This window comes from Phytophthora infestans, genomic scaffold (assembly GCF_000142945.1).
Source record: "Phytophthora infestans T30-4 supercont1.11 genomic scaffold, whole genome shotgun sequence".
NCBI lineage: Eukaryota > Oomycota > Peronosporomycetes > Peronosporales > Peronosporaceae > Phytophthora > Phytophthora infestans.
This window is the reverse complement of record NW_003303748.1, coordinates 2916377-2939033: the sequence shown is the minus strand read 5'-3', so window position 1 is coordinate 2939033 and position 22657 is coordinate 2916377. Positions and strand designations below refer to the sequence as shown.

Genomic DNA, 22657 nt, shown 5'->3' with positions numbered 1-22657 from the left:
CAAGTCTTTTCAGCGCCTAGGAGATCACTGCAGCTTCCTGAAACGCTAAACACGATTGTCAACGAGGGCATGACTTTACACAGGTTGTCTAGAAATCTAGATATAACATATGAAGACACCTCTGATTCTAAATCAGATAGTGAAGGATCCGAAAATCTAGCCTCAAGTCGAATATCAAATTCAGGTCAAGGCTGCTTTCGAATGAATCAAATCGCGCTCCGCGATCTATGACTGCTACTGAAATAATGGGTGTTGCTGTGCATCTTCCACTTGACCCAGACATCACGTCAGGCGATGTGACGAAGCCGCCTCTTCAAGATGAAGCAAATTATACTACTACTTGGTACACACATGTAGTACTAAGCACGATGTGCCCGGACAGCTGACTGTGACCGAGGTGGGGATTGTGCAGGCATTCGGAACATGCGAAATCATGAAGAAAAGGATGCATCCGTATGAGGTTTTGTGAGTGAGCAATCGATTTATGACCAGCCAATCTTACTCCAAGAACAAGCTAGTCACATTTACAAATCAATTATAAATAGTTAGCAAACAGGTATATCAGCAATACATTTAGTGTTTGTGCGAGTACTGCTGCAACATTGACTACATCCTTATGTAAAGAAAAACGGCAGTTTGGATATGCAAATACGTGGGACGCGAGCAGCAAAAGGGTCCGCGGAGGAGCCTGAATTTTAGCATAGTGAAACTGTACTGCAGTCTCAGTGTGGCACAGACAACGATCCGAACCCTTTCCTTCATATAAAATAAAATTATTACGCGCGACAGGAATACCGCCCAGTTATTTGATTGGCTAAAAGTGACCGTTTCAGCTCAAAGTCTGAGCAAAGGTACCAAAAAACGATTCCAAAATGTACAAAAACCGACAACACATCCTGGGTTGTTTGCAAAAATAGGACATAAGGATTGGCTGAAACTGGTTTTATTACTTGAGAAAACCATGTTTGGACTCGGACGTGTTTCGAAGGTATGGCGGATTCGCTGTACTGCATGTAGTGCCTGGAGAGCACACACAAAGAAAGCTGAGGAAGACTGAGGAGTGCCAGGCTCTCGAGTAACAAGGAAGTTTTATTCATCGTTGTGCTTCAGTCTACAAGCAGCTTTGTAACAAACACTACATCTACAGAACTTTGGTTTGCATAAGGGGGTTTCAAAATCAGCGCTTTTGGCATATTTTTCAGCTCCACGAATCCCCGCCATTTCATCGGGGCACCACTGTATTTTGAAATACCCTCGGTATTTAGGCTGCATCGACTCGATACCATCCGCACGAATGGGCTTGGGAGGATCAGCAGCAGGAAGTCGATGATTTGCCTCTCTACGATAGAGACCATGCTGTCGGCGCCAGCTTTACCAGCACGCTTTCCCCCCTCCCTCTCTATTCTACCATTTAGCCCCCCCCCTCCCATGCTGACAGACACTTTGCTACACGATAACGATGAGACAAAATAGCAGCTTACGCTTTTTAAACAAGCTGCATATACAAGATAAACTCGTTCTTGACCTTTCGCCATACTTTGTGCTTGTAGATGATGATGATGAAGCAGAACGGAGTGTGCGAGGCACAGCGCTGCTGGCGAACAATATTCACAACTTGAATGCGGTTGGCGCCAGTGAAAACAACCCACAGTACGGAGATATTGAGTCTGGAGATGAAGCTGAGAATGACGACGTTGAGACGGAAAAGTACAAAATTCTGAGGACGACGTAAGCGTTCACTGTGCACCAGAAGAACTTGTTGACGATCCAGAGCAAACAGAAATCGAGATTGCCGCTGAGGTTCTCTTTGCAGAATCCTTCTTGAAGATACTCGGTGGTGAAAACGAGGTTCTAGCTGGGAGCCTGAATAACGATGTGTTGCGTGACATGGCTGTGGTGAGCTGGAAAGGTGCTGAGGGCCCTGATATTTACGATCTCATTATTGCCCCGTATGAGCCTGTGGCCAATACCAACAGCTATCCCGGATTGTAACCAGGCTATTCCGGCCCTTCAGCTGAAGCATTACGACATGAAGATTCTCCAGCTGGCCTCTTCTTCTACTTAATGCCAGTTGTGCTCTGGCGCCATATCGCGACGTGTTCAAACGAGTACTATCGGGAGATGCTGCCTCCCCGTATTGACAGTCCGTATCAGCGCTATCGTAAACGAGACGTCATCGGACGCTTCCGTCTTCTCCTCCCGCTCTTCAGAAGCTACTATTCGACATTCTGTAACATCTGTAACTTCGTGGTGCATGTTGAGTGGATGAAACGCATTGTTCAAGTCGCAGCATTTCCTCCTGCGCTTGTTCAAAAGTCGTTTCCGTCCTTCCTTCTCCTCTTGCATGGGTGTTGCGTTAATGCGTTCGTTCTCGCGAAGGGTCTCGTCGAGCTCCTCGGGAGTCCTCTTTCGCGTCGTTCGAACCATAGGTCTGCGAACACGAAAACATGACGGGTTAGTCAATGTCTAAGTACACCGCAAGTAGCAGTATGTTTTCAAAGAGTAGGTATGAGGACATCTGCGTACTACCCGGGATTGCTTGCTCCCATCAAGGTTATCTCCGATCACTTATCCCACAGTCACGGGCCGTGAGGCCCGGAGCGGTTTTAGTTTGCAATTTATGCAGTCGAATCTTAAGGGTTGAGCCCCCGGATAGTACTGTAGCTTTGGGTGCGATTTTCTTTTGCCATAACGCGGCCTTTAACTGCAAAAGCTGGTTATTGATAAGCTATTACAGCCCCTATCTCATCTGTCGGTTAGAAAGTACCCCTCCCAGCCAACTTCACGCAGTGTGTGCCCATCAATAATCATTAACGACCGGCTCAACTGGTTCGCTGTCGGGTTTGCGGTCAGTGTATCAGGTGTCCAATGTGCTCTCGCGCAGAGTGGGCGGTGGGATAAAGCCCCAAGAACCCAGTGGGCTCTGGAACCAAATCCATAAAGCACGGCTACCTACTTGCAGGATAAAGTACCGCAAGCTATAAGCTACCATCTAAGCAGCCATAGAAACCTTGGACTATCTGTATATGTGTGTCTTGCTAGCTACTAATGTAAACTAACATGCATACACGCAGCGTACCTTGAGTATCGTGGCGTTCCGCGGCTTCTGTTTTGAAAATGGGGCAAAATTTAATTTGAACGGTGCATTTAAGTATGATGTGTAGACCACATATAATATGTACACCACATATTGCAATTTTAGCAATTCGGCGCCGCCTTCGCTGCGCTCGGCCGCCAGAGCATTTGCGATACATTAACTAACCCTACATTCGGACGGACTGACGCAGACCACTCTCCACTAGGGAGGGGGGGGGGATGCGCCTGAGTTTGCGTCAAATCACTATATATGCTAAGGGTTCCTGTAATCACACATTGGTTGTTTAAATTTCATATATATCAGGTGTGCTTTATTGACTGTACAATAAAGTCATTATTTTGCTTCAAAGAGGATTGTCCGTATCCCAAATGGTTTCTTACGAACAAAGGACAAATTGGCCGGCGGCTGTCAATTCGAGTTCGAAATAAATGAGTACATGTTACTTGGCTCGTAGTTGACAAACTCACAATCATTAAATGGGTGAAATGAGCGTGTTCTCCTTTGAATTGCGATGAACAGGGCGCAATTTATAATAAACGATTTTATGTCAGCGAGGCGAAACTCATTGAGCGAGATAAAGCCGTACTTTTTTTGCGAAACCCGTGGGCACACTTTATTAATACGATTTGGTCTATTGGTGGATTAGATTAACCGAATTACTTAAAATTACAACATAGTATTCTCGATACTGCATAGTTCCCAGTTTCACGTTGCGATTGCCTAGGCTTACCAACAAATAAACATTCACGACTTAGAAATGCTCTGAACTCCTAGATACTTTCTTTTGCACTGATATGCTTTTATTTAATTTTCAGCGGTCAGTTCCTAAAACGACTAAACTAGAACCGTATCACATGCATTCAAACGATATCTTCGAAAGGAGCGCGACGGCAAAATAACTCTACGGCATTTTGTGTGATAAATGCGGAGAGGATCCTTTTAAGATTTACTAGCTAAATTTAAGAAGCCGAGCTGATAATACTTAAAACGTTATTTTTCGGTTAGTTTCCGTTTGCTAAATGAAACGTACCAATCTATACTAGACCTTGCTCTTTTATTTTTATTTGAGAGAAATCAAATCTATTGAAGTACCGTGTTGCACTGAAGTCCAAATGTGGCTAGGTACCGATAACTAAAGAATCGCATTGTAGCTCTTCTGTTACCTTCCAGTTATTAATGCAAGGGTATCACCGCCTTTATAGTCAATCGACTATACCATGGTTGCAAAGCTGTACAGCGCTAGTGTGCGCGTTATATGAAACTTAGAGTTCTGGAATGCTGTAAACGCACTCCTCTTTGTGAACTGCTTCGAGTAGTTGCTGAGCGCTGCCGCCGGAGCACACGGGTCGTCTGGGCATTTAATACGATTCGTCATTACATGTAGGTAGTACATTAACACCTTGTATCCGAACGGTACTCGCCTCAGACGCGTAAGCGCATGTGCTAAGTAACGACTTAGAGAATCACTTGCATTTTGTAAAGGCCATGTGTTTCATGTCGGGATAGGTGTATAAATTGTCAGCACGTTGTTTTGGTCAATGTCGTAAGTGATACGGCATTGTGATAGAGCGCTCACCGCTAAATGTCGTAACAGACACCACTTGTTGTCAACAGATATCTGGGGGTCACTATTTTGCAACTCCTTTCGGAAAGCACGTCAAAAAAGGTTCGTTGGCTCAACAAACTTTGCATTCAAACACACGAACTCATTAGGTGAAACGCAGCCTACATGCTTACTCACCGTCGCTGGCATTGTCAGCGTCGCTACCATCGCTTCCCTCCTCGCGGGGAAGCTGCAGTTCCCGCCGTGTCTTCTTGCGCTTTCCTGCATTTTTGCCAGGCCGGCGCAGCACGATGCGCTTCCCCAGGTTAGCCGGAATGTCCTGCCCGGCCCTGAAGTCGTCGTGCCAGATCTCGAAACAGGTCTTGGCGACGCCCTTGTACTCGCGGCGGATCTTGTTGCACAACCGGCATTTTGCGGCGTCAATGGAACAGCGCTCCCAGTAGTAAGGCGTCGCAAAAGAATATTTCTTTTCGGTTTGCAGAAGCGCACAGACCTTGCACGATCGTTGGCGGCGCTTCTGAACGCCACTGACGGTAACCCAGTCTTTGGACTGCTGGAGTCCGTGTGTCAGGCGGACTGGTGTTCGCATACGTTTCTGGCTGGACCGAGGTGGTGTAGCTTAGCCCCCGCAAAGCCCTCGGTTTTGAGTTGCAGGAGCTGGTTCTGAAGGACCGCAAACCACTCGGTGCGTTTCATAGCGACTGCTCCCTTGATTTTGGCCGCCTCTTTGTGCGTCAGGTAAGCATTTACTAGAACCAGGTCCAGAAACCCCAAACAACCCCTTGTAGTACTTAGTGAACCGCGTGGACATTTGGAGGGAGTAAATCTGGAGACGGAGCTGATCATGGCTATCAACTCCGCTCATCCAGTTCTGGTAGTCCTTTACAGACTGAGGGCACCCCACTTGAATCGCGCCAACGCGCTTCACCTTCCTCTCGATAATGGTCGGCGTCATGGCAGAGCCCGTGCAGAGGTAGTAGACTGGCTTCCAGTCCCACCAGAGACATGTGAACGTGGGGGGGGGGCGGGGGCGCGACAGAGCGCGAGAAGCCAAATGAGCCACGCGGGATGCTTGATGGGCGATTCTTGCTCACTGACGTGGTGCTCTTGTCGAACCCCAAGCGGTTCGTCATGATTGTTCCAACCACATAAACGTTCATCTTCAGCAGCTCGACAGCGAGGAGAATGGAGGAGTAGTATCTGTCAATGACGACAGCATGCCAGCTGTGTCGTGATTGAGGAATGAGTGCCGTCTTCAGATTCCGTAAGCTGGCTGCTGCTCCAGTCTTGTAATCGATTCCGGTATCACCCCCATCTACACTTTCCCACATAAATTTTAAATCTACAGCACTTACGACATCAGAAATGTTAGCATTCGCTCTAACCGGTAAGTTACGACATAGCAGAAAGGCTTTAGAAAAAAAACCTGTGCCAATACGCGGTTTTGCGTCAAACAGCATAAGCAGCTTAAAGCCGTATCGATGCGGCTTGTCCTTCATAAACATTGGAGTGGTGTTGCGTTTCGACGTGGCAGGAAGCACGTCTTCATCGAATGAAAAGATGGCTGGTCGAGTCCACCCTGCCAAGAAGCGTTCTTGGATCTTGTCCACGACAGGACGCAGTTTCCATAGCTTATCGCGGTCGTGTTAGCAGTGTTGTCCACGAAGTGACGGTCACGTAGGATGTTTTGGCAGCGGTCACGCGTCATGTACCGCCCAAAGCGTCCAGCTGGTAAGGCGCCGTCCTCAACCATGGTCCAATGCGCACTGAAGCGCCTCTTTTGGGAACACAGCATGCGCGCCACTAGTAGCCCAGCGACATGAAGCATTTCGTGAGTACCGTACGCTTGCGTTGCTTTCAACCGCCGAGCAATTTGTGCGGCGGTCTCACGATTGCGTCCACTCTGCCGCGCAGCCATCCTTTCGGCTTGCCTATGCACTTGTTGCAAACTGTAGCGGTTGGTCTCCTTGGTGATCGACACCCACACTGGTTTCGGCACAAAGTAGAATAGTGTTAGAAGAGGAGACAGGCAGACATCGAGCAATTCACCGACACGCCTTGCCTCCTCCGCACCCAGCCCAGGGTACGAAGGAGTATCGGTCTCAAACACTGTCGAGGCTGTGGTCCACTGCATCGCCCGCAGAGCACTGGCTCGCTCCTCGACAGCAGCTCTGCTCAGTGCATCATCGCCGCCAACATGAAGTGCCGCAAGAAAAGCTTGTTCAATGTCCGCCGCCTCACTGTCAGAGAGGTTATCCTCCTCCTCCTCGAATTCGTTGCCTTCAGAGTCGCCGTCCTCATCGCAGATGCCAACACCATCGCTGTCATCGGATTTGAAGTCCTCGTACTGACTGCTACTCTCTCCGTCCTGCAACACATTGACGTCAGCGCGGGGTTTTAGCGGGATTCGAACTCGCTGTGGGGGGACAGTGAGAGAAGTGACAGCACGTTCGTTCCCCCCCCCTCACTCTCCAGCCCCGATACATCCGACAGCAGGCGCAAGCTGGCTGCCGCGTCTCGCTGCTCCTCATCATCTTCCAGATCTGCCAGGAAGAGGTTAAATGCTTTCGCTACGGCGGTTTGCGAGCGTTCAGACTCTGACGCATCGGAGGCGTCCAACAACTGCTCGATGGTGTTCTGCGACAGCAGCACACTAGTGTCAATCTGAGAAGTTCTAATGGAGGTGTCGTCACCGCCACCTTCGTCGCCCTCCACTCCAACATGCTCCTCACCTTCGCCCTCCTCTTCTGCATTCTCGTCTTCGCCACCATCTACTGCATCTGCCGAATCCTCCTCGCCCCTCGACCAGCAAGCCCGACTGGAAGGCGTGCTCCACCACAGCGCGCTCTCCTACCAACACATTCGCGCCCTTTGTACTGCTATACGTCCACTCAGTCTGGATATTGGTTGGCCGCTTGGACGTCCACCCCGCCGCCGTGAGCTGTCGCCACAAGTGTCCGAAGTCAACGTCATGTGCTGCCGCGACGGGGGCGGCGTATTTTTTGCGGCGACTGGACCGCATTCCTGCCAGCCAGCAAATTCTCGGATGAGTGGTCTGGACCAGACTGGAACCCGTCATCCACCTGACCCGGTTATGTGAACTTGTCGCAGAGACCTCTCGCAGCTTATATGTTGCGGAATGCTGGGAAAACACTTGATTAAAGTATGTGAAAATCATTTCTGAGCCATTTTCTAAGATTAATCACGCTATGTCGTCAGTTACGACATAAAAAAAGGAAGTGTCTAGGTTCACCAATATTGTTTGACATAATAAAAAAATCTGGAGTACCGGTGAATACCGGTATCAAAAAAATTTTAAATTTGTTTTTCAAAATTTGCGAGTCTCTATCGCCGTTCATTAGACCTTCTTTCGCTCCCGCCTCCCGCTTTCCCAGCTCTTCCCAGTTCTTCCCCGGTACTTCCTATCGGCGACGCTCGTCGTAGCGTCATGTCAGCAAGCCGAATATCGCGCTCCACCAATGGAAAGGCTAATCTCCAAGATGGAGCAGAGCTTCAGGCGATGAAAGCCGGGATAAAACGGAGCATACAACGGGGAAAACAATTCAACTTACTTTCCCTCCATTCAGCGGTGTAATTGCATCGCGGCCTAACCTTGAGGCGGCTTTTGAACGGTACAATGACATTTGGCGGGTGCGTTTGATGTGATGTATCTAATAAATGTATTCACGCGTAGGTACCAGAAGGACACTCATCAGATTTACAAGTTGCGAGCGAGTAACGCTGTACGTGATCAGAATCGTTTACGAAGTAAACGCTGTGCTTTGACAGGTACACAGCCTGTCCTGTACGACGAGAAATTGGTGTTCTACTCGAAGACCTTTATCTGCACTCACGGTTGGCAGCTTAACCCCGTGGAAAAGGCATCAGAACAAACCACACTGTTCGAGGGATTGGGTGTAAGGCGAGACTGAACGCGCTCCTGAAACAAGACGAAGGCGGAATGTACACGGTATGTGTTTCAAAGCACACGTCGGTCCACAACCATAGCGTTGGTCCTGAAGAGTATTTCACGTACACTGAGACTCGCAAGGTGGACTCGCCTGACACCAAGATTGCTGTTAAAACAATGTGGCAAAGTAAGATCAACAGTAGTACAATATATAGCTGGTCATTTGGTAACATGATGTCTTATAGGTGGGTCCAACCGCAAAAAGATTCTGCGATATTTAAAAGAAGTATCCGGAAAACCGATCCAGCCAAAGGACGTCGAAAACATGATTGCTCAGATGCGACGCGAAACATACACCTCGCCGGATGACAATGTCCGTGTTTCACAGTTGTTGCAAGATTTCAGTGAAGGTCCAGGAACGGCTGTCAATATCTATCGCGATCCAGGTTCCGAATTGACGAGCTGTATAACCTTCCAGACAGCACATATGAAAAAGGATGGCTCGCAAATTCCCACAAGCACTTTGTATAGATGCCACACACGGCACAAGCATTAACAGGTACGATGTGAGCACCAGTTACTAAATTAGTGACATAATTACCAACGCGTTAGATGATGTCACCAATTAGGTAGGAATTGGTTTCATATTCACCAATTACTAACAATGAATTTGATGTAGGTATCGGTTGTTTAGTTTCTTGGTGACAGATAAATTTGGCAGCGGGGCGTTTGTTCAGCATGCCTTGATTGACGGAGAGACAAAGCCTAACATGAAGAGTGCGTTCAAGGCATTTAAACAGAACAATCCAGCGTGGGCCAATATCAAGGTGGTGATTATTGATAAGGATTTCACTGAACTTGGCGTACTAGCAGAAGAACTACCTGAGGCTACAGTGATTCTTTGTCATTTCCACGTCATTGACTATCCCAAACGCGAAATCAGCAAAACCGTCTACGCGTTTACGGCATTTGAGAAGATACATGCCAAGAACTTGATTACGATGATGGTGCGGACTGGTGATGAACGAGAATTCGATCGCTATATGCGAGCCCTTCAAGCTCTTTGTAAGAGTAAGCACCAATTTTTGGAGTATCTGGAGGCCAATTTGTCAAGCTGTAAGCCATTGTGGTGTACGTGCCTGCGCGGATGCATCCCTCACTTGGACAACAACACAAACAACCGATTGGAAGCAAGTTGGGTGGCTGCGAAAGGTATTCTTCATCGCCACATGCCCATGGATGAGTGCATCGACCATTTGCTTTTTCTACAGCAGATTGCCGAGGATAAATTTCGCAGCAAGTCGAAACGGGTTGGCGTCCGTCACAATCACAAGTACGACGAAGAACTTCAAATCTTGGCAAAGATAGCAACACATCATGCATGCGATCAGATTGAAAGTCAATATACAGCTAGCAAGGTGGCGGATTACACTGCTGAACCCTGCGAGACTTCGCGTTTTATGTTCACTTTGACCAGCAAGATATCGTCAAGTCAATATGCGGTAAGTTCTGTGGCTCGTTCGATGTGTATGTCTTATTCCACTAACTTTATTATGTTGTTTCAGGTTAATTTGGAGACTAACAATTGTAGCTGCGTGTTCAACCAAACGCTTCTTCTCCCGTATATTTTTAAGGCGCGAAAATGATTCTTTCCGATCCGCAATTCCATTTGAAACAATCCCAGAGCGATTTTCGATAGCTGAGGTCTCCAGTGATTGTGAAGATCCTGTATGTGAAGAAGGAGACGCTGTGAGCTTGTCTATGGGTGATGTTGCCTTCGACGGCTCAAATCAAGTTCAATCGCACAACCAGAAATACCGAGCAATATTAGCTGTTTGCCAACGAATTGCCGAGGGTGTCACTGATAAAGGGAAGCAAGGATTTACGAGTTGGTACCGCTATTTGAAGGCCTTAGATAACATGGTTCGTGATGACAAAGGTCTGCCAATGTTGGATGCAGAAAGGAACGGTTCAGGCACGCTCAGCTCAGGTGGTGCAGGAGAAGCCGATGACGATATTGGTGAGTTCACCACAAATTTGGACGAACTGGGTGAGAACAATACCAATCCACCATGAATCTCGACTTCTGGACAGGATGTTAAGGTGGGCTTCGAAAAACCTCTTCAAGTTCCGCTGGACGAAGAAGAACAAAACATCCGAGAGACAAAACGGGCGTCGAAGAAGCTGTCTTCACTTTCAGCGAAGCGAAAACTTGAATTGGACGAGACAACTGAAGAAAAGCCTCCCCACAAAATATTGGATGATGATGTCAAAAGCATAGTAAAGCTTAATACAGCTAGTCGTCCATCTGGAAGACCAAAGCAAAAGTAAAGCTTAAGAAGGCAAAGAGGATCAAGGAGATTACGGATACACTGGCGTATGTGGACACGGTCGCCACTGTGGGTGATGTTACGTTGGAAGTTTTGGACGAGGTTGTGAAGACACAACAGCTTTCAATAGCGGTTGTTGGGGATGCTCCCGACGGTATCCGCCGCATGTTCGATGGTGCGGTTCTCAAGCGTCCCAAAGCATTAGTGATCAAGGGTAGAGACTAATATCCGATTCCTGCTTCCAGGTATGTAAATGTGCTATTTCTAATATTTTGGTGATATTGGTGTCATCTTCACCAATACTTACCAACATGCAAACTCATTAACCAATATCTTGATAGAACCTTTAATGATGAAAAGCATAGACTCGTAACGTGAAGATCCGCGAAGAGCTAATCAATGACACAAACCTGGCATCAAGTGATATAGTGATTTCGATTCTTGGCGTTGGGACGTTTAGTCTGGTGGATATAGAGCGAATGCGAACGTGGCACCAAGTATCAAAGAAGCTGACCAAGGCCCGGAAGCTGGTTAAGTTTGTGGAGAAAATTGTTATTGATGACGACAACAAAGAAGTGGAGCGTCAACGCATCCTTCACATGAAACCTTTCATGAACGTCGACAGTGTTTTTAGTGCAAATGGCCACAATATTTCGTTCTTGGATTTAGCAGGATATGGAGGTGACCAATGGCTGAGTGATTTGTGTATTTCTGGCTTCGCTACGCGTTGTCAAAGAGGCAGAGCCACAAACCTGGCAAAATCCAAAATATGTTACGGTTGCTGACCCACTATATTTGCAGCTGTCAGATGTGGAGCGAAGGAATCAATACATCGACACAAAGGATTATATTTTCACGGAGATGCGCTCAAATCGCTTCGTTTGCTGTCCAACGTACGTTGACATTGAATTTCCTCACTGGTGCGGCATCATTTTTGACATGGAGCGCAAAATTGTGTGGAAGTATGATCCGTTCCACAAAAAATCGATTTTGGATGCAGTGCAAGAGGTTATAAGTGGCGATTCATGAAAGTTATGAGCTCTCACATGGAGATGCAAGCTAAACCACTTACTGGATGACGCCAATGTGAAGGACACAGCTGTGGTGTATTGGCCGCGCAATGGTTCGAGCAGTATTTGTCACTGGTGCAAAGCACACCTCCCGATGCAAGCATTCCACTTGCCCACGATGATAAACTGGATCCGAAGCAACTAGCATATGAGAGGTACAAGCATTTCTCGTACGTATTGGATAGCGTAGTGGCCAACGTCGATACATAGCATAAATATATCATCTTTAGTCTATGAGTGAGAAAGATCTTCAAATTTATCTTGGGCTTAACACTTAGTGGGCTTGAGGAGTGTGCTGCAAGTCACTTTTGTAGCTACATAATAGTAGAGAAAATTATTTAAATACCACACAAGAACCGGTAGCGTTTGAAGGCATATCGATTCACTCTCGTCTGCTCTATGCACAAAATATTGGTGAGCGTAGGGAGAGCCTAAAAAAAGCCAATGGCGTATCTTACGACGTTTGGAGTCAAGGTGTTAATGTCCCTTACTGCGCAAAAAAATGAATTTGAGAGTTATAATCTGGAGGTCCTAATTGCATATAACGTTCGTGTGGTACTTATTCCAGCAAGGCATTCGCTTCTTCGTACCCAAATTAGCAAATTCGTTTACGACAGTTCCTGTTTAACAGCTCTTCGAAGGAATTGGTCTTTTGTGTGCGAAGCGCAACATCATGACACTAAGTATAATCTGGAGGTTGGAGGTAGCTTTGACTTGGACTTGTAAGTTCACGGTCAGCGGAAAACCACTCCAATCTTCTGAATTAGTGGACTGTCACCATTTTGGTTGACTGCATCCCAAATGGATCGTAAGCAGAGCAAATACCATTTTTCTTATTCCACTGGAAGGCATAGTGTGCCTCTGCTTTTAAAGAGAGCCGCCCGAGCAGGAAACAAACTAAAATACGAAGTTATTGTGACGGTAGTTGTTATTGCTCATATTTTCACGCGCGAGTTAACTCGACTCCAAGCTGATTCATACCAACTCGGGCGAGTTAGCTTAAATCCAGCTCTGATTCACACTAGCTCGTGCGAGCTAACAAGCTTGGTGTATTTTGGCTGCTCCCACTGGTACTACAGCCATTTTCTCCAAAATAGTTCCGGTTTGGAGAAGAGGACCCACTATTGCTGTGCCTATAAATAGCAGGACAGTTAAAATTCATGTTGATGTTCTTCGCGATATCCATATGGTGATAGGCGGAGTCGAACATTGCAAAAAACGTGCTCAAAATTCCCGAGAAAACGTTATATACACCCGATAGGATCTGATCAACACAACAACCCCAGCACAAAACAACAGAGACGCGGTCCAGATCCGGCCCTTTTAAATGCACAGCGCTTGTGCTGCAGGTCGCATCTGCTTAGGCGATGACGCCCCAAAAGTAGTGCCAGAAGCTCGAAGTAGCTCTACGTGAAAGTAGCTCTTATTTTAAGGCTACTTATGAAAGCTCCATTTCGTCTTTTCAAACCGGAGACCGCAGCACCAACGGCGCGACGTCGCAGCGCTCAGCACCCTCCAGCACCTCCGCTTCAGGCATGGTAGGCCTTAGCGCCTCACAGCTACCCCCGGCGACGCTGTCCGCTGGTGATACAATCGAGTATTTCTCGCGTGCGTTTGTGCTGTTCGATTCGCGCGGGCACCGGACTACAATCGTTCTTCGTGCTGCCCCTGAGGACGACCCCAACTACCCAGTCACTGTGGACACCGGAGAGCCGTTCCCACTGGGCATGTGGTGCAGGCTGGTGTCGGACCGGGCCGGCAACAAGTACAAGCCGAGCTACGCGCTGTGGCGCACGTTGAGGACCTACTCATTGCGACCAGGGACGTTCGACGCCCCCACGCGGTCCAGAACGCTCCGGACAACACTACAAGATGCGGTCAATGATGCATTTGAGTCTACGCGCCGCCAGCTTCGCTTAGAAAGTGAGGGTTTGGCGAACACCCACGCTGATGAGTGTAACGATGACCAGGCAACGGTGGAGTCAGATATTTCGACGTCCAGAGCATCTAGTACGCAGAACCAAGTACCTCCGAGTGTCTGTATACGCGACAGCGATACCGACGAAGGCCGCACATGCGAGGAAACCGCAATCGGGAGCCCCATAACTCGTGATAATGCAGAAAATGGTATTATTCCAGCTGAAACCAATTTTTTTGCTATCCCGTACATCTACTTTGCCCACTAGAGCTACAGAAAGTGGTGCAACAAGTGCAGAGTTGTCTGACCAAGCGCATACACCCGAGGGTTCCACCGACGAGACTGCAGGAGGTTGCATCGCGACTGATGTACTCACTGCATCTGCTGCTGCTAAGACCGCTACTGATCAAGATATTCTGGACGTCAATGAGTACCTGAAGACCATACCGACGCGTTATATGCGTGAAAAGATTCGTCACCAAGCCAAGAAACGGGCTAATGCCTGGAGCCAGCCGAGGTCACGCAAACGTCATCATCAGGCAAGATGCGGCGTCACCCGTAGCGGCACCCAGCTGTACCACGTAAAGTCCCTGAAAGCTCGCAAGGTGCAAGCTCTTCTAGAGCTACCCGGTGTACTTGATCGTCTTTATAGATTTCACCAATACCGCCCAGCGTATGTGGAGCCTGTGGTTGACGCCGATCACGAAGCGGAGGAGCTACCGTGGCCAGCGGAGTGCAAGCAAATCGTGTCCTGCCTCAATCCTAAAGGTGTTCTATTCAAGGACATTGGCGAGCTCGATAAGTGCGGATGTATTGGAGATTGTTTCTTGGATACGTGTGATAACGTTGCTTCGGCAGTATACTGCACGCCTGAGTGCTGCGGATTGAACGCTGTGTGCAGTAACGCACCGGTGGACCGAAAGACTTTACGACTATTTGATACTGGACGTGTGGGTCTTGGACTTATGACTACTACAGACTTGGAAGTCGGTGACATTGTCGGTGAATATGCTGGTGTCCTTCTTGAGCTGGATGAATTACGAGAAGGATAGCCTATACAAGCAGTAAAGCAGAACAGCGGGTATACAATGCTATACAACACCAAGTCCGTGAAGAACTGGTTTGTTTACGTGGAGGCACTAAAGTTTGGTGCGATGACGCGTTTTATTAGCCACGCCTGTGAACCAAACGCTGCATTCGTGGAACTACAGAACCGCAGTACGGTGAAGGTATTAGTACGCATGATACGCAGTGTAAAATCGAGAGCCCAGATTACAGTGCACTATGGTGACAAGACTTGGTTCAAGTGAGCTTGTGACAAGTGCTGGAAGGACGAAAACCATGTTCAAACCGAGTAGTCCACAAATCTCTCGTACGTAGGATGTAGCTAAACACTTCAATGAAGAGATTGACCATTCGGTTGTTGTGGATAGTACCAAACTTAAGTTCTAGATGCTCGTAACAGTTATTTCCTTAAGCACCCTTCCAGTGCGCTAACGATGGATAGTTAAGGCTACGCTAGCAGCTTACACGCATGTAGTGGGCATGTACATTGATATCTATCCGAGGATATTGAGAAAACAAGTATATTATCTCGATAATCTTGTATCGTGTGAGAATGTATAAAGCTATTTGTCCGGTGCTCAAACACCAATGTCTAGTTGCTGGACACTAATATGTAAGTGCTGACCCGACTGAACGTGGGCGACCTCCGTTTGTTCCTGCGAGGGGTTCTTGTCGTTTTCGCTTGGTGCGATTGACAAGCACCTGCCTTCCCTGAGAATCCACACTTTCAGTAATGCGAAGGGCGTATACAACGTGAGCGCACACCCCGAACCCATAGCAGTATTCGCAAGGGCACCCCACGGCTGCCCTTGTACCTCCATACAAGCGTAGTTTGCGCCCATCTGCGCAGACACCGCAATACCGGCTTCAGATCTCTTGTGTGGGGCAACAGTCACTCTCTTAGCCAGGTTAGATACTACGTAAACTGTATTGGAGCGTACAGCACACGCAGGCGGTGGAATTGCGCCGGTCCACACACCTATTAGGGACTCTTTGATCGTCTCGGACACTCTGCGTGTGAGGGATTACGCCACCGCGAATTCGAAGCTGAAGGGACGCATACTCGACGAAACATCGTGGCAACAAGCTGATAACTCTCGCAGGAGCGTACCCATCTTGAGCCGGCGTCGGAGCGTGTAGTCCCGTTTCAGCCGCGCGTTAAAAGTCTCCACCGGATTATTTGTAGCAACAAAACCTGGAAGTGTGAAAAGCGTTTCCATCTCCAGAACCGCCCGTACAGCCACATGTACTGCGCGAATCTAACAGTGTAAGGATTTCCCAACCACGTCGCTAAAAGATGCTCCCGAAGGCGCTGAAAGTCTAACTCGGATCGCGTGAAGTGTAAATCGTACACCCCACGTATTAACCCAGCCGATATAACCGAGGGAAAGCTCTTAATCGCCTTGTATATGTTCTTGACGACATGAAAAAAACACATAAGGAATGTAAATCCCTGCGTCTGGCCAAACACCGAGTTAAGTGCGTTATACTGGGCTTGGTCTGCGTCTGCCATCGCGTATTGAGCTACCAGATTCTTGTGCGTAATAAAGTAGAATACGCGCTGCAGTGATAGTAGCACAGCCTCGAATACTTCCTGGGTTTCTTGAGAAACCACAAACAATGCCACTAGATGAAAAACTCGTGCACGATCAGACACACCGACGACAATAACCGGGTAACCACGGTGATTCATCTTGTACGTGACATCTACGTGCAAGATGAAGGCGTCCGGTGGCATCAACAGCTGCATAATCAAACCCTTCGTCGACATTCCCACAATAAACGGTCGTTCGTCGGAGCCGTCCCCAGCTTTAGGTAGGCCCTGAGCATCGGCCTCCCAGCAAAACGTGAATGTCTGGTCCTTAGCTTCCCTTCCGTTGTAGTTCCTCGCATGAACTCATTTCCGCAGGTCGTCTACTCGATCATGGTTGTCAAGATAGGTGCGACTGTAGTGGTTTACAAAGTTCTGGACGACGCTCAAAGCTGGAAGGTCCGCAAGCGGAGTGGAGAACTTGCGAGACAACCCGTGTCGGATCCGCAACGGCCAGATGTGATCATCGGCCTTCTCTCTGCAATACGTCTTCTGTGCAGTAATTAGCTTCTTCTTCTTTGGCGAAGGCACCTCAGTAGCGTGCGCACCATAGTCGTAGATAAAAACGCGCTGTGTCGCCTCGCATGACAGCAGCTTGCCTCGCCAGCTGCAGGTCGACGACTGGCCCTCGCCGCATAATGAGGAGCTACACGCTAGCAGCCTATAGCGCATCTTGTGCTGCTCCGCTCCCAAACACACAGTGCACGCCATGACGTGACTCTTAACAACATTGAAGGACTTCAGCCCCTCCAGGAACGCGTCTGCGACGGACGCCTCGGCCGCGAAGGCCTTCTCTTGCCACGGGATACGATTTGGCATTTCGGCGAGTGCCAGACGGCTACCATGCAGGTTCTGGAAGGCCCCCATTGACTAGTGGTCCACACACTTTCTGCCTACGCACGCTGTGTCACGCTCATGACGACTCCCCATGCCACGATCTCATTGGCTTCTTCCTATCCTCTGCCTTCAACTCGATGCACAGCCACAGAACGGCCACAGATTTCATATACGCCACTTTTAATTGTGTTGCTACCGTAACGTGTTGTGTTCCCCAACTTTTGAGGTGCTGCCGCAGATCTAAGGTGCCGAAACGTAGTGTAATGTGAAATTGACGCGTTCTCAAAATTCCCTTCGGATTACGCTCGCATTTTTGACAAAGTTTCAAAGTAAGAGGTGGCTTACATTCAAAATGAGCTAGCCCTTTTGATTTCCTAAATAATTATCCCTCCCACCGACCACGACAAGGAAATGGAGGAAGGCGCGTGCATGGCTGCGTCGCTCTGCACATGTCTCCGGCCAGAAGTCGGGTGCCCCAAGGCGCGTCGTGCAGCACACATGTTGGAGATAGATGCCGCACAGAAGGCTGCACCCATAGCACGGCCACAATGCACCAGGGCACGGGCCCCTGTAGCCTGTGGCGGCGCCATAGCAGTCGACTTAGAAAATGCAATTTGTCTCTTCTTAAGTGCGGAATTTAGCCTCAATGTTCGACTCCCCGTTTACTGTTTCTGCTCAGTAATTGTGCACTCTTCCGCTTACAAATTGGACACGTTTCTGCTTATTGTTTTGGATCATTTCGTAATGTTCGACTCCCCCTATATTGGTAAAACTCTCCAAGTGAGCGAGACTTTTGTGAGTGGAACTCGAATAGTACCTCAGGTTACCTGAGTCAGGTACTGAAGGATGCCGAAGGCCATAGCCCGCGCAAATCCGCCATGCACCGCTGAATTTTCGTTCGTGCTTCAGTGTCTGCGATGAATATCTATCTCTGGGAGGTACTGGGTCGATCACAATTAAGGATTAGGCAGATTACTGCACAAACCATTCCTATCACGTAGAGTAAACAAAAGTGCGTACAGTACAGTGGTTTGCATTACGTGGACCTATACGCCTCAGTTTTCAATTCACCTTGTGGACGCAACATTTGCACCAAGAAATATCCAGAACACCCAGACACGAATCATGCGACTCAAATACATCCTAGCGGCTGCTGCTTCTACCCTCTGTGCTGGCCACAACATCGTCACCGTATCTGCCGGTAATGACATTGTACTGACTGGTGTAATGTCGATGGGCGTTTTGCACCTCGTCAGTGCTGACCAAAGCACCATCGACTATGCTCGATTCCTGAGAGTGAACAAAGCTGTCGGTGAAAACAACGAAGAGAGGGCTGGGGAAGGTGCTCAAAAGGCAAAGGCCCTTGTCAGCCAGATGTTCAAGTCAAACTCTTTTTCAGCCCATGGACGAAAAGCTGAAATCGGTGTTCAACTTCGCTAACAACAACAAAAAATGAGTCCTACAGATCTGGATAAACTACTGAAGGGTTACCCAGAGCTCGACGATGGTTTCATTAGCACAGCAGTGCAGCAGTACACCGCCTACTTAAAGACAATCGGTAAAAGAAACGTGGCTTAACGGAGTCAGCTGGGAATGCGCCTTGAGAGGATACCAAGATTTAAGTCCATGCCGGCGTCCACAACACATGATTTAGTTTAGTGCTGGCAACTTACGGTTTCAGATTCAGAGTGCAGCATCAGGGGGGCTCAAAGTGCTAATAAATGAGTATTTGTTTTCCCCCAAAGACGAGTAAAAAAATAGTCATAACAATTGGCCTCGGAGGGGGGGGGCGACAACTTTTTTTTTAGCAGTACGTCTCTTTACCCGGAAATGGCTGAAGCCAGCTAAGACTTAGCTGAGCTAACACTGGCGCCAGCGCTATTCAATTTTTTGTACCAGTATTTTTATTCTAGATGCGTGTACACTAGACACAACTGTTAGCTACTGTATTAGTAATATAAAGTACAAAACACTATAGTATGTACGTGGTTTTTGTTTACTCAATCTGCGTGGAATGGTATGTACAGTAATCTGCTTAATTCAGAATTGCGAGCAGCCCACACCCTTCCAAAGATAGATATTCAGGACAATAACCGAAGTACTGTATGTATGAAACGTCTGCCGTGCGTGGCCAAAGATTGGTTACAATTATGTGGCATGATTGCAGCCATGTTACACGTGTGTTTGTGCAGGTTACAGCAACAAATCAATGGTCAGTACTATAGTAGCAAATTTTACAACTACTTGGTACATACTTGAAGTACTAAGCACGATGTGTCGGGACAACCGACTGTGACCGTCAAAAGTAGGAATTGTGCAGGCAATCGTAGCATGCGAAATCATGAAGAAAAAAAACAACTTAGCCCATATCAACCGTATGAGGTTTTGTGAGTAAGCATGCGATTTATAACGAACCACCCTAGCTCCAGAAACATGTTAGCTACATTCACAAAACCCTTTCAAGTTCTGACTGGATGAGCATAGCGATAAGTGCGCGACGTTAGCAAACAGGTATCTCAACAATAAAGTTAGTGTTTGTGCGAACACTGCTGCAACATTGACCTCGTCGACATGTTGAAGAGCAGCATTCTGGATATGCAAATACATGGGACGCGATCAGCAAAAGAGTCCACGGAGGTGCCTGAATTTTAGCATAGCGATACTCTACTGCAGTCTGCATATAGTGCTGGAGAGCACACACAAAGAAAGCTGAGGAAGACTGAGGAGTGCTAGGCTCTCGAGTAACAAGGAAGTCGTATTCATCGCTGTGCTTCAGTCTACAAGCAGCTTTGTAACCAACACTACATCTACAGAACTTTGGTTTGCATTAGGGGGTTTCAAAATCAGCGCTTTTGGCATATTTTTCATCTGCACGAATCCGCCCCATTTCATCGGGGTACCACTGTATTTTGAAAAAATTCTGGGTATTTTGGCTGCCTCGACTCGATGTGGGAGGATCAGCAGCAGGAAGTCGATGTTTTGCTTCACTACGAGGGAGATACTGCTGTCGGCGCCAGCTTTACCAATACCTCCCCCCTCCCTCTATTTTCTACCATTTTGCTCTCTCTCCCGCATGCGGACAGACACGTCGCTACAGGATAACGTTGAGATAGTACCCTTGGGCTTCTTGAACACTCTTCAATTTCTTGTAGCTACATGCTTTAAAAGTATTAGTGATATTAACCCCTCTAGCCCCGCCGCCTGTATTCTACAGGATATAAATTTTCGTATCCTGTATTCTACAGGATAACAAAAAGGCCATTTTCCTCATTACAAAAAGTAAGTGTTTCCATACAAACTTCAAGTGTCCACTAAATTATAAAGTTTTAGAATCACGTTGCTAACCTCGGGGCAATAATTCGTGGCTACGACTTTTTCGAGATTTAGGGAGAGCTAGCGGCGGGCAAATTTCGCGCCATTTGGGCCTCATGCCAAAGCGGAAGCACATCCGGCCAATAACTTGGGGCAAGCTCTGGACGCAGCTAAAAAGGTTAGGATGGCAATTCGAGCGACCTAAAGGGCTATCCAGCCAAATCCGATACTTCACGCCAGAAGGCTGGTCAAGAAGACCAAACGCTACGCATCTTGTCGACTACTTCGATGGGCCAGATGAAGTATGGAAGCATTTACCCGTGGAAGGTATGTCGATTGGATGGTACTGACCTACAATCTAGTGGCTAATATTCAAAAGTTTTGTATGATGAGGTTCCTCCTGCCAAGCGATCCGCATCTGCATCGGCGCCTGTTGAGAAGCAGCTGAACATGGAACCTGCTGCATCAACTACGAAACCTCCGACCAAGGCTCAGTCAACCTCCCGGGTCAAACCAGCGGAGGCTCAGACCAAGTCTCCGGGGAAGGCACTAGCCAAACCTCCACGCAAAGCCCCAGCTAAGACGTCGTGCAAATCGTCTACGACGGTTTCAGGCCAGGCGCCGCCCAAGTCACCTGGCAAGACCCCATCCACGCCGCCGCCCAAGGCTCCAACCAAAACTCCATCAGTGACGCCGCCCAAGTCACCAGCCACGACCCCATCCACGACACCGGCTAAGGCTCAGGCCAAGCAATCACCAGCACCTACAAAAAAACGAGCCAGGAAGTCCACCGCTCCAACTATTGAACCAACGTCATCGACGCCACCGAGACCGACTCATGTAGCCGCAGCGACAAATCTGGTGGATTTATCGACGGGTGACGACAGAATGGAGTCTGGAGACGAAGACGACTTTGTATTGGAGGATGGCGACTATTCTGACGCGGAGGCGGCCAGCGAGAGTTCTGCAAGTGATGCTAGTGATCCCGAGGAAACAAGTGGTGAAGAAGATGCGGTGGATTTGTCGGTGGGTACGCCCTTTGACAGAATCAGCAAGGAGGACCTGAGCGAGCATGCGAAGACGGGCTGGACAACATACCTCGAAGCCGAAGGTAAGTATAATCCTGTACGGTACAGGTTTGCATTCATCAAACTCTTTGTGTGATCCGCTAACTTTGAAAACTGTGTGCTGAATGCAGGCAGCTCTCTCGATTTGCCTTCGGCAAGTCTGACCAACTGCACAGCAGCTCCAACTGAGATCGCGCAAGCACTCGGGTGTAATATGGAAGGACTCTTCTTCCTCTTTCTCCCCAAGGAGATGTGGATATCCATAGCAAAGGAGTCCAATAGCTATCAGCGCCAGTTCCGGTCCCAAGCTATTGAATCGATCATGACTCGCCAGCGCCGCATGAAGGAGAGACGCCCCGACTACAAAATGAAGACTCTGCAACAAGTGAAGAAGGAGCTAGACGCATTCAAGCCTATCCAGCCGCATGAACTGGTGCATTTCATTGGTCTACTATGTGCAAGAACATTATGCCCGCATCGCGAGAAGCTAGCAAAACACTGGGCAGTCGATGCACAGGGCGCGGTACCAAAAGGCATCTTCGGGCGTTTCATGTCAAGAAAACGCTTCGAAGAAATTGTGCGGTTCATGCACTTTAGCAACAACAACGACGCCTCTGCAAAGCAATACAAGACTTGGAAGATCAAGCCCATTGCCGATACAATCAATAAGACGTTCAAGTTAGGCATGAGTGTTGGACAGCGCATTGCATATGATGACGGTATGATACCCATGAAGAGCAAGTATAACCCCATGCGGCAGTACCTTCGTGCCAAGCCCCATCCATGGGGTACCAAGTGCTACTTGACGTGCGACGCTGCAACGGGTTACTGCTACAGGTATGTCAAAGAGAATCTATATATTCTACAGGTTAGCGTCTAACAAGTTGTGATTGTTA

At 48.2% G+C, this 22657-nt stretch overlaps 1 protein-coding gene across 1 annotated transcript; it reads left to right on the top strand.

Annotated features, from left to right (window-relative positions):
- Nucleotides 1–18507: 18507 nt before the first annotated feature.
- Nucleotides 18508–18822, top strand: PITG_07689 (secreted RxLR effector peptide protein, putative; the record flags this gene model as incomplete). Its single annotated transcript, XM_002904588.1, has 1 exon — nt 18508–18822. The coding sequence occupies one exon, from the start codon at nt 18508–18510 to the stop codon at nt 18820–18822; it is 315 nt and encodes a 104-aa protein (XP_002904634.1).
- Nucleotides 18823–22657: the final 3835 nt, after the last annotated feature.